Below are 13,067 nucleotides of genomic sequence, written 5' to 3'. Positions count from 1 at the left end.
CTGCATAATCAGCCCGAGACCGAAACGTTTGCCTAGCTGTTATCGATATCACTGGATATTAAGTCTTGTTTGCCCGGCTTATAATCAGATGTGGTATTCTTATCATCGATGCGAAATGAATGTAATTAGAGTTTGGCAATTGCCGTCGTCAGCGCTCTAATAAGCCTCTAATTAAGCACTTGGTTGGCGTTTCGAAGACCCACAAGTTTTGTGGATGTGGCAAGAGTTCGTCTCCAGGGGCCCGAACTTCGGATAAATGTGGCAAAAAATACTCGCATTTTTTAAGGCGTATGTTTATGCCACGCTCTTCTCTATTCACAATTTGCGAAAAGCGGGAATATTTCTTATTTGTGCTAATTAGCATGTGATGCTTGATTTGAACATTCCAAAGGTCATGGCTTTTCTTTTCCCTGATCCAATCACCGTCATTGAAATTCTAATGAAAATCGAATGAAGCATTTCTGACAGCTTGTTGAAAAGCTTTGCAACATGAGAATCGTATAAACGCAGTAACAGACACCGCCACCCATACAAACACGGGCTAATCAGGCTTATTTGTTCTGTCTGTGTTAGCTGGCCTGACTTTTTGCCAAACTGACTTTTATTAAAAGCGACAAAAACACAGCTAACGATTGCGCATACGCCGCGTATCCGCCTGAAAACTGAAAACCCAATTCCAAACCCAACTCTGTCGCCCGTTCAGCGAGTGTTACGCCGTGCTTTGCGGCTTCGCCTGTACAAGTAATCTAATTAGTTTTATGCTAATTAGCACGCGGCTTTAATTTAATAAATTATTATAGCGCATTATTTGGCCAAAACTACACGAAACTCGGGTGGTTGAGGGGGGCGGGCCATCGGAATGTTTACGGCTCGACTGATTTGCGTTGTCATTTCGCAAATCGCTGGCTAAAGCCAAAGATTAGGTTAGTTAAAGCGGTTTAAAGCCCAAATCAACTGATAGAGAGCTTCATTTCTAAATGTTTGAATTAAAGTGGGTGCTTTTAAAACAATTTAAGGTTGAAAGGAAATAATATAAAATTCAAACCCATTGATTTTAAATAAAAAAGGTCGATTTAGATTTCAACATTACTAGTAAATTTAATTAAAACATTGGCCTGGCGTTTAGTTATTATTACATGTGCGCAATTTAATCAACGGATCAAGCTTCAAAGACGGCAAATGGACGTTAAACTTTTAACTTCTAAGAGGAACACAATCTAGAGTTTGTAGGCGCGTCGCATCATCAGATCGAAATAGGCATCGTTATCGATCGAAGCGCTGATAGTGGCATAGTAATTGATAAATTCCTCCCTGGTCACGATGCCATCCGGATTCGGAGCGCCGACCTCAAAGTTCTTGAGGAATCCCGTGAAAATCTGAGCCTCTGTCATCTCGCCACTCAGGTATTTTGGATGATCGCGCACCGAATAGACATTCTTCAAATCGGCCACAGTTATTTGGCCATCGCCGTCGGCATCCATCTTATCAAAGGCCTTTTCGATAATGCTGATACGCGAATTATTCATAGGAGGCTAAATAATTTAAACGATATAAAAGATTTTTTTTATTCATTTGTAAATGTAAGGTTTTCTCACCCGCAGTTTTACCAGGAATTCTGTCATGTTAATATTGCCACTTCCATCTGTGTCGAAGCTGTGAATTAGGGCAAATAATTGATTTATTTAAAATCCCTTTAATTTTCTTAAAGGGTCTTGTTCCAAAAAAATATTTATTTAATTTTGTAGCATAGGTTCTAGAGCTCCGACAACTTATCCCCTAATCCATTCAAATTTAAATTGGCAAATACCAACCTGGTGAACATCTCGTCTATCTCGGAATCACTCAGCTCCAGACCAATATCCGTGACTCCTTTTTTGAACTCCTCGGCGCTGAGAGTTTTGCTGCCATCGTCGTCCATCACCCGAAATGATCTGGAAATGCAAAAAAAGAAAAAGATGAAAGAAACGAGAACGAGAACGGCAAAAATAATTCTCAATATGAATGGCAAAATGAAAATATATTCCTATTATTGGCACGGGACAAAGCGAGCCGGATAAGAATATGCCATTGATAGATACTCGGAAAAGTGGAAGTGGGCGGAGTAGGGGGGCTCATTCAGCTATGCATTCGATGCATTGAATTTTCCGGCTGGCAAACAAACAAATTGCATAAATACAAATGAAAATGCGCGCTCACGAGGACGAGGCCAATAGGCGCAGCCACCATCCGACCGACAAGCCAACAAACAAACAAATGCACACACCGTACATCGTACATATGTTGCAGATGCGAGGATTTTGTACAAAATGTCTATATATTCAAAGCGGGAAATTGTTAGCAGACAGCCGGGGCGGGAAAAACAGGCGGAGGCGGTGGGTGGTTTCCAGTGGGCGGGACAGGTGGCAGCGGTTTTTCTCCTCTGCTAGCAGCTCAAATTGAAATAAAAACTAACAGTGGGCTGAGCTGAACGCTGTGGGGATTGTGGAAAGGAGGCGTGGCAGGACGCTGCACTGTCAGGAATTTATTAATCATAGCTCAGGAAATATAATTAAATTTATTTTGATTTAAAAAAATAAATTATTTTACGATATTTTTAATTTCAAATATAAATAAATAATTTAAAAACACTTTTCTATTTTTAGGATACGTTTTACCTATGTTTAATAAAAATAGAAAAATGAATAACCCTTTAATCAAATTTGATCGACCCAATATTATTTTTTAGAGTGTAGCTTTAGTCGACAGCAACTGCAGAAATCCAATTATGTTTGTTTGCATTCAGTCAGCGATTTTTGCCACTCCCCTCAGCATCCGCCGCCCCTTTCAGTCTTTCAGCGAGCGTCATAGTTATAGTTTTTTCTATTTTTCCCCTTTTTTCTGCCCGGCCTGCACACACTTGAAAGCGCTTTCGAGAATGTTAGTTCAACATGCACTCGAACTCGTATTTACATGCGCCTAGCTGAGCCCGAACTTAACATCATCATCAGCAGGAGCAGCAGCAGCAGAATGCTACCGCTGCTGCTGAAAAAGCCAGCAAAGTTTCAGTTTCATTTGCCATATTTTCCTGCCCAGCTCCGGCCATCTCCATCTACCCTTCTTTCGGCTATATGTTCTCGTCTCGTCACTTGTCGGGCCCTCGACGGTTTCATCATTTTAATACTCCCCCTCAGGGATGTTGCGCATCTCAAGGGGATCATCTGCATCTCAGGTGAATAAAGGGGAATTTGTGTGCCCGAAATATGGCACTTGTCCATATCACACATTTCGGGGTTACGGAACAAAGCGGACAAGTCTCACATACTCTAGACCAGCAATGATGTAAGTCCGATAAGATATTATTGTTTATATATTTATTGCTAATATAATGGATACTTTCTCCTAAATTTAAACTACTTACGTAAATATCTATCTATCTATATCTATCTATATTCTGTGAATTAGTTATTCAAACTATTTTCCATTATTATTTATATTGCATTCAAAAGCATTGGATAAATCATAAAAATCTTTTTATTGCTAATGTAGATTTTTATAGGAAGTTTCTTTTTGAAAGGGAATTAATACTTCGCTTCAATCAAACCCCACCAAAAAGTATGTAGATAAGAAACAAATAGCAAACAATCTACCGCATGGAGCTCTCTGGTTCTGGTCCATACACAACTGGAGCACCATTATGCAAACAGTGAGGCTTAGCTAAGCCTAAGCCTCTGATTTTTTGCCAAGCTAGTTCATTGAATCGCGGGCAAAGGGGTTCTCGGCCAGGCCCAACTCACCTGGACAGACCCAAGATGCCGGTAGCTCCGCGACTGAAGCACTGCAGGCGCAATTTGTAAATTGGATCCTTGTCCAACCCGTTGGCCAACTCGCGCCTCGCCAGATTCTTCAGGGCGGCCTCCTTGGTGTAGGCGTTCTCTCGTTGCATCTGCGGAAGATAAAAGCACAAATTCAAATCCTTTGAAGATTAGGAAAACAAAAGCAAGTCTTCTTTAATGTGGTTACTTTAATGGTAAAATCTTTAAGTGCTTACATTCCTCATTGATAAAGTCAAAACATTTTCATGTGCAAAGCAAATCATCATTTCCTATTTAAATATTGCCTGGGATTCGAAAATTAATAGGAAAAATGTTTATCATTCCTCCATTTGTTTTTCTGTGGATTTAATTAACATTTCGCCTCCCTTTGTTGTGCCTAAGCTCGCTTCTAAGCTGTCAATTGCCCTCGGGCGATTAATGTGAATTTGTTTGATATTTAATTTTTGTGTTTATGCTGCTATAATAGTTGTCAGCCCGGCAAATACTTTTCTGGCCGGAAAACTCAATGGGCGTCGGTTGCCAGGCTGCGACAGCCATAGCCGAGGGCTATTACACCCGGAATTGATTTACTTTTGCTCAAAGGCGCCTAATTACACCAGAAGGTGGTGTACAAAGCCGTCGTCGAGTGTCTCTAAGAAACCGAAAGGGCTTTGTAATTTGCCGAGTTGATTTACATTTTAAATGAATGTGGCCAAATATGACTTGCCAGTCACTTATGGCGCATTCCATTCACGGTTCAATGCATCCAAAGGCTTGCCATCTTAATTGTGGATCTCAGTCAAACAGAAACTTGTGAAATTTAAATATTCTCCAACAGCTCAGCTTTAAAAGGAGTCTTGATGAAAGAATTTTCGAGACAATTGATGTTTTGGTAACAGTTTCATTGCTCAAATACGCATGCACTGCAAAAGATATTATACGTTTGGATAAGAGTAACTAATCATATATTTTATTTATTTTATTTTATTTAATTTATTTTATCTAATTCGTCGAAGTCTCTAATTAAACTTATAAAATAAACTTGCGTTTATAATTGTGTAAATGTTTACTAATCTTTAATCCATTTTTAAAAATATTTAAAACGAAATATTTGTACTTCGTTTAAACAAATTATAAGGTAATCTTGTACCACACCTTATATAAAGTTTTTCTGACCGTGTGGCTAAGAACGCCCACGTTTGCCCACCTTTGTGCTCACATTCGATTGAATAGATAGTCGAGCAGCGGGGTTGAGCTCTGACCAGGTGGCACTTCGCTCAATGAACTGTGACGACTCGAGGTCCAACTAGTTTGATTAGCACTCAATTCAGCCGGAGAGGGTAAGTGTGTGCACTCACCTCAATATTTCGCGCGTCACTGCGCAATAATAATAGTTTCATCTCGATATGTGCATGCATTTGCGATGAATACATCTGCGGAATTAACTTGTAAATACGCGAGAATTTAATTAATCTTGATTGGTTTAATGTGGCAACATTTTAGATTTAGCAAAGAACATCACATTAAATTGGAATTCATTCATGAATTTTAGAGCCCCTTGTGATTTAATATAATAACAACAAGGGAATACTCAAAGAGACTGATTAAGAAGGATTTTTTAAATATCAATGAAGTTAGCAGCGTCCTTATTTGCATGGTACCTACTATTTTCATAAATATTTATTCTGATTTAAGCTGTTAGCTGAGCTTTCAAGGATTACATTTATCTTTATTTATTTTTGATTTGAAATCATCCTTGACCTGCAATAGTAATTTCCTTTGATTTATTGATTCATTTAGTCATCGCCGGTAATGAAGTAAACAGACCCTGAATTGTCAAATGGTTGTCTTTCGAATCAATAACATTGATTTGGTTATTTAGTAGGCAACGAAAATACAGAGTTTCGGGGAAAGCTTGAAGCCTTGAGCGAGAGAAAGGCTGTTGAGGCCGGGGAAATAACATCGATTGATGTGATTTGAATAACTGGCATGTCGGGACTAAGTAAACAACCTCACAAAGCTTTTATTCCAATTTTTTTTTTATATGTATATAGTATAATTATACATCCACTGGGAGTCTCACTCCCGATGACCCCGTTAGATAGTCAGTTAGACAGTCACGACTAATGCGGCGTGAGTAATGAACGGTGCCCTAATTAGGTGCCCCAGGTGGCACTTTAGTGTCCTTAGATGCCACACGCCATTCGGTCACAGGTCACTGGAAAAAAGTCGGCATTCAAATGAATAATACGGCGAGAGAGGGAAAAGCGGGCAATAAGAAGTAATATTTACGCCTAGTATAGAACTATTATATATTTCAACTTTAAATTCCAAAAAAGAAATATTGGTATTTTTCTATTTATTTGAATTTAATATGAAAGAATAATATTCACCAATTTGCTGTCTAATTTATTATACCCGTTACTCGTAGAGTAAAAGGGTATATTGTATTCGTGCAAAAGTATGTAACAGCTAGAAGGAAGCGTTTCCGACCCCATAAAGTATATATATTCTTGATCAGGGTCACTAGCCGAGTCGATCTAGCCATGTCCGTCTGTCCGTCTGTCCGTCTGTCTGTCCGTCTGTCTGTCTGTCTGTCTGTCCGTATGAACGCTGAGATCTCAGAAACTATAAAAGCTAGAAGGTTGAGGTTTTCCACACATATTCTTGGGCTTCCTACGCAGCGCAAGTTTATTTCAGACGAGCGCCACGCCACCTCTAACGCCCACAATCGCCCACTAACGATTTTAAAATGTGCCTGGCGGTCACACCTTTAAAGATTTCCGAGAAGTATAAATGCAATTTTGTTGTGTATATTTATACCTATCGAAATGTAGAAGACATTTTTTAAATCGGACCATTCATTAAAAAGTTATACGCAATCCAAAAATATATATCCATCTCCCTCGCACTCCCTTTAGCCGAGTGACGGGTATTAGATAGTCGGGACACGAACCCGACTATAGCGTTCTCTCTTGTTTTTAAATTAAATGATCGTTAAATGAACGAAGTGTATAGTTTAAATAATATATTTTAAGTAATACCCTACACATTATCAAAGTTCAAAGCTTTCTTTAAGGGGGTTCCCCGGGTAAAAGTCTTGGCAACAAATGTTGCCGGGCAACAAATGCACCTTCAATGGCAAACTGCAGCATCCTTGCCGGAAGTCAAGGTCGTCCAGAGTATCGATTTCCCCCGAGCTCTTTGGCCATCCCATATAATATAGCGCATACGCCACGTATGCAAAAAGTGAAATGCCAGCTAACGAGGAGGAAAAAAAGTAGAAAGCCGAAAGGAAGAGATGCTAACGAACTGCGATAGAACATGAAAAATAAATTATGGCTTTATTGAGGGTAAGGGTAAACAAAAAGACGATTTAACACGTCAGCAGGACTCTGAGTGCGACAGGGATAATGGCGACACACAGCATACAGGACAACGGCAGGAGACCTACAGCAAATAAAGCAAATAGGTCACGTTCAAAGACAACATCGATTAACCATAAATTGCGAGTTAAGCAAAAGGCAGCAAGGACAACGTTAAAAGCCGGCCGAAGGACCCGGGGACCTGGCTGAGTTTAAGAATGATTTGTGCGTGTCTTTATGACACGAATCACCAGATTCTGAAACTGTTGCGGATGTACGGAATATAGTGATGCGACGACATGTCGCTTGTTTCGCTAACAAGCAAAGTATCGGCCACTGACAACGCCAGCTGTCGCTTCGAAAAATACGAAAAAAAATATATGTGAAAGCGAAAAAGAAGAGCCAGCACAGCAAAAGGAGCGACATGTGTGTGCGGGAAAACTTTCACCATAATTAACAGACATGTCGATTATTTCTTTGCCACACTTTTTACCTTTCCCGGCAGCTGCTGACACTCAGTGTCTATTATTATTTTATTCCAGCTGCAACAGTTTCAACGGTTTCAACTTTTCACAATGCACAATGTCGCAGCAATACGGAGTTTTCCACGCACGTGTCGCGTGTGCGGAGCGTTGGCAACGAATGAGGAAAAGCCACCACCACCGGGGCAACCACTCACCCGTTGCAGCTGTGGATAGTTTCCAAGCCCGAGCCACACCCACATCCCATCGTCATTGCCATAAGCGGCGTCCTTACCCAACTAACAAAAAGCACTGGGAGAAAGTAGGATTTCCACCGTTATCTTATCACAATATTTCGATATCTTATGGATTGATTCCACAACAAATGCTTGTGTAAATATGAAAATAAATAGAGTAAATTTTTATTTGCAGAAATTATGGCCTAGGCTAAATTTTTAATCTATTTTTTTGTAATATATTAAACTTATCTATTTATTTATACTTATGTTAAGGGATAATTAAAATTTGCCTATAACCTGTATATAATAAATTAAATTACTTTTGTTTAGCAGTGATTATAAAATGAAATTTGTGCTAACATACCTTTATTATTATAGATGTGCACATTTTGATGGCTACGGTTAATAAGTATTTTTCCCAGTGCACTGTAAAGAAAGCTTAGCAACACACTTATTTTGCTGCCAATCGCCAACGGATGCATAGATACATTTTAACGCGAGCTTTTGTGGCCCGTCGCACTTTGTTTAGCCACATTTTTTCAGTTCCCCTTTCCGTTTGTTATTGGGGTGCTCACCTTTTTTATTTTTGGGCGAACGGGGGTGTACGAGTATCGCATTTTTATGACGCGACACGACATTATCATTACCGCTTTTTGTGGTGTCGGAGTGCATAAAATTTATGCGCGCATATCATGCTTCCGTTATGCCAAATTGATGTGCGCTTTACGAGTTGTACTTTTTATTTTCTGATTCTCTTCGAAGGGTTGCTGTAATTGACTAGCACGAAGCTAAATTAAACATATTATAAAAATATTTTTATAAATAGTAAATAAACAATATTTATTTATTTTTTGCATACAAAATAATAAAAAGTCACAGCTAATAAGAAAGGGTAATCACTCCTTCGGCTTCAAATCCTAGTTTACATAACCTACATTTCTTGTGTCGATTTGATGGTTGACAATGTCACGGTTGTTAAGTTTTTATTACTATCAATATTTATTGCGACTGAGCACTCAAATTCGAAATAGTAGTAGTAGTAGAAAAATAAGTGTTGGTGTAAAGGTAAACTTATTATTGCTTATTATTTACTAGAATTAATTATTTATTTATTAAGAAAGCTAATATTATTTTAACAAATATTACTAGTTTTACGGTCTTTCCTTAAATTTCAAAATATTTCTTCACTTGCTATTACCTCTATTGTCAGTGCTCTCGTCACATTTCTCATTTGGGGTAATGAAATGGCTGCTGCTTCCTCGTGGGTTTATAAGTAAGAAAGATTGCCCCATCATGTGGGGGAGATTTGCGCCTGCCTGTTGGCCAAACCGCTGGCTGTCATCAGCTGGTCCGTTCCCCCTTTATCCCCCTCCCACCAGAAAGCCACTCACTCCTTGGCCATATCATTTTGTCGGTGGCATTCGGCGTGCATGTGTGCATGGCGCGCTGCTTTTTACTGTCAACTACATTTTGTCAAATTACTTATGCAAATCTTTCAACTTTTACAAGCGCGTCGTTGCCACGACATCAGCGACACTCCCACTCCCCGCACCTTATTTCGCCCCCCACTCCTCCTCCTTTTTTATTTAACAAGGGCAGCGTAAAAAGCTCGTTTAGTGATGCTGCTCAAGTTATTTTCCTTTCCCCAAGAAAAATTACGCTCAAAGCCTGACATGAAGTGGCTGCGATGCTAAGATCCTGAGACGCTGCTGCTCATATCACGCAAAGTCACACACAGTTTCCTTAACGGTGGCGGGGGCGTGGCCGGTCTCGTGGGCGTACTGCCCATTCATAACCGAGGGCGTGGCACTGCTGCCGGCATTTCTCTCCTGCAGGACAGTCTACTAAAAACCTATTTTGAATACCGCGCCACGGCAACAAAGTGTTGGCCAAGCATCTCAGGTATTAGACAAACAAAGTTGCCAGCCATCGGGCTAAAAATGTAAAAGGAGGGACTACTTTTCGCCTCTGCAGGTCCTGGCACTGAGAGAAAAAATATGAACTAACATTAAAAAAAGTATGGTCTTACCAGAAACTCTGAAATAGGCAGAAAATATAATAATATTTATCATTTAACTAATTGAGAATATCTAAAATTATTTTTTAATTTCCATATTTCCATATTAAATTCGATAGTTCTTTTTTTCACTGTCCAAGAGAACACCTCTTCTTCTCGACCATGGCAAGAGCTTTATGCGCTTATAAAATAAATAAAATTTATGCTGCGACGCATTATTGCCATGTCCTTTGTCCTTCGTCCTGCTCTCTGAAGCCATTCACTTCACTCTGCGCTGTTGTTGTATTTAAAAGATGACAAATCGTCGCCAGGTGAAAACCGAGGGGCGGAGGAAACTTCGTCAGTGAAACTCATTTTGTGGCACTGATAAATTTGTCGCCTATAAAAAAGCTCCTGCAAATTTCGGATGCCCTCGAAATGGGTAATTGTTTGCTTAAGCTGTATATAATATTGAAAATGAACTCTTTTAAATAATTGTTATATAATCGTGAAACCTTTTTGTATGACTTTTAATTACCTAAAATGTCTTAACACACATTTTTAATAGTATCATTTATGATCAAATTAAATAGAAGACCACAAATACTACAATTTGAAAACCCAGGAAAATAATATAATGAATATCGAAGGCTAGGGTAAACAGAAGTGCCTCACCCAGAACTAAGCCAATTTTAGCCCTGCTTATGATAAATACTTTGCCTTTGTCTGTACCTGGCCACTTGAATCCGACAATGCTGATGATGATGACGCTGCTGATGGTGGGGAGCAGGTGGAAAAATGGGAAGGAGGGCCGTCCAGGTCCAGCTCAACTCAGTCCATTATTTATGAGTGTGTTGACAAGGAATTACTCTTAGGGTCTATTATTGTGGTAGCCACGGGATAGGCGATACGGGTTTTCGTCTCCAAGCATCGGGCGTGCAAAATTCCAGATAACTTGCCACTAGAAACGGTGAAACGGAGGACCCGCGGAGAGCGCTTCGCAAATATTTACTTAATTAGTAAAATGGCGACCTCAGCAACCCACGCCCATTGCCACGCCCACCGAGGCGAAAACAACGGATGGCCAAGGACGTAAGCCGGCTTTAAAGCTGCGTTTTATGGCCATTGAAATGCGTCGCATGAAAAGTGGAAGTGGTTGTCGCGGTCTTGTTGACTGTTGATTGTTGACCCGTCGCTTATATTAATTGAGTTTGCTCTGGTTTTTGACCTTGCCGCATACTTAATTGAGGACTCCTCCTGCTCCCGCTGCCTTCGTCGTAATTCCGTTGCTTTGGTAACAATCACAGAGCGAATCATTAATCATGGCCAAAACGGTTAGGTCATACATCATCGCCGCTTGGCAGGCATTTTCATATGCATGATGTAATCGAATTTAGCAAATTGCAACACTGTCAATAAAAGGCCCGTCCTGAATATATTTTCTTATTCTGGCAGGATCTTGGAAATATGCATGGGTCGAAGGAGCTGCCGGCAAAACAATTTACTTGTAATATTTCACAAAAACATCAAACTGTCGTTGACAATTACTACAAGCTAACTTTATTTTATTTAATGAATGGTCCAACTCGGCAAGCAGAACAAAGGATATGTGCTCGTTTATTACACTGAGATAAGAAGTGCTTACAAAATAAGTTAATAAATAAAAATTGTATTATTAATAACTTTTAAGTTCGTGGTTTATGAATAAATATTATTGTATAATTTTAAAAATTTTAAAATGAAGAACCAATTTTTTTCCAGATAAAAGTAGAGTATTAATAATATTAAAGATAAATGTTATATGTATGTAATGATAAAATAATTTAAAAAATATATATTTATGATTTATGATTATAATTTACTGTGATAAATTCCTGCCTGCCATTTTAATTGATATAAAGACATTTTTCACCCAGTGCATCATATATACGTAAATGAACATGAGCGTGTGCAACGCCTAAAATAACTTTGTTCCTTGTAATAAATTATGACCATAGACAGCTCCTCCTGCTGCCTCGCAGGCATGGTCCATCCTTCCTACATATATGCTTAAATCTGCCCGACTAGAGCCACATGGAGTGCACATTTTAAATACCTGATTCTGTGCCGCAAATTGTCCATTGTCCGGGGCCCGGCATCAACGTCGTTGTCAGGACGATGGTGAAATCCTCCAGTAATTTGCAAATATTTCAATAGAATATTGCATGCAAAAAAGGCGAAACATATGCGCCACACATGGGAAAAGGATCTCCGTCCGGGCATCTGCAACAATAAATTTCAAACAAGAGCGGGAATTGAATGGTGGCTCCAACCCCGATGAAGACGAAACACGAATACAATTCAACACTCAGTCACATCCATTTTTTTTATGTCCATGTCCAACCTGTGTGGCTCTTATTAATCGTAGACAAAGTTCTGGTTGGGAGAGGGAGGTTCCAGTTGTTGGCGATGTGCGATTTTATTAAATCGCGAGGACAATGGATTCAAAAGGGACTTTTAACACTTTGTCTCATAGCATACAAACGATGTATTTGCATAAGCATTTTTCAATCGAACTATAAAGTTTTGGTTGAATTCTTAACCTTAACTAATCTTTTTCATGCAATTCTTGATTAATTAAAACTACATATAATTAAAAAATAATTATATTTTCCTTGCTATAAAAATACTTTGAATAGAAAATAAAAACTGTTTACAAATTATTTTTAGTTCTTTTTTTTCCAAAACCGACTATTTAATAGTTGAATAAGCGTTAAGGGAACCTGTGACGAAAATTACGTAAAATTATTTAAATGTTTAATCAGTATTATTTTCGTTAAAATTTCAGAAATACACAAGTGCAAAGGTGGTGCATAATTTGGGAAGAGACTGTGTATGGAAGCTTTTGGCCATTGTTGTAATCACTGAAGTAGTGTGAAGTTGTTACTGCACCTGCAACAACAGCAACTTTTCCAGCCTGTGCAAAGCTCTTGTTCCTGTTCCTGCTGCGGGGTCCTTTGTTGTCCTGCCGACTGTCTGCAGGTGAAGGCTTTATTAAAGCAGGTGCCCAGGCATCCGAGTGTTCGAGTAGAATGTTGTATGTTAAAATGGGAAGCTCGTATGGGTGCTGCCGTTTTTGGAGGGCGGGCCTGCTGGGCCGGAAATTTGAGCTGTTGCAAATGTGAATTTTCTTGGGATCTGCAGATCCATTGTAGGCGTTCTCTAATGCAGTTGAC

The 13,067-nt window shown here is 39.3% G+C and overlaps 1 protein-coding gene across 1 annotated transcript; it reads right to left on the bottom strand.

The window, feature by feature from the left end:
* Positions 1 to 1,076: 1,076 nt before the first annotated feature.
* On the bottom strand, positions 1,077 to 7,791 carry LOC108068381 (calcyphosin-like protein). The gene is made up of 5 exons (XM_017157900.3): positions 7,650 to 7,791; positions 3,774 to 3,922; positions 1,812 to 1,931; positions 1,596 to 1,653; positions 1,077 to 1,532 (listed from the first exon to the last, which is right to left on the bottom strand). Exons 2-5 carry the CDS (start codon positions 3,920 to 3,922, stop codon positions 1,218 to 1,220), a joined length of 642 nt encoding a protein of 213 aa, XP_017013389.2. The 5' UTR covers positions 7,650 to 7,791; the 3' UTR covers positions 1,077 to 1,217.
* Positions 7,792 to 13,067: the final 5,276 nt, after the last annotated feature.

This window comes from Drosophila takahashii, chromosome 3R (genome assembly GCF_030179915.1).
Source record: "Drosophila takahashii strain IR98-3 E-12201 chromosome 3R, DtakHiC1v2, whole genome shotgun sequence".
Taxonomy (NCBI): domain Eukaryota; kingdom Metazoa; phylum Arthropoda; class Insecta; order Diptera; family Drosophilidae; genus Drosophila; species Drosophila takahashii.
Note: the sequence above shows the minus strand (reverse complement) of the source record. Positions and strands in the feature narration are given on the sequence as shown.

What these genes read in the sequence shown, in the direction of transcription:
- LOC108068381 (XM_017157900.3), bottom strand. Translation starts at nt 3,922, where the DNA reads ATGCAACGAGAGAACGCCTACACCAAGGAGGCCGCCCTGAAGAATCTG. An exon ending in GGCATCTTGGGTCTGTCCAG is followed by an intron (nt 1,932 to 3,773) that starts GTGAGTTGGGCC and finishes TTGCATTTCCAG; the next exon opens with ATCATTTCGGGTGATGGACG. An exon ending in AATTCCTGGTAAAACTGCGG is followed by an intron (nt 1,533 to 1,595) that starts GTGAGAAAACCT and finishes TAAATTATTTAG; the next exon opens with CCTCCTATGAATAATTCGCG.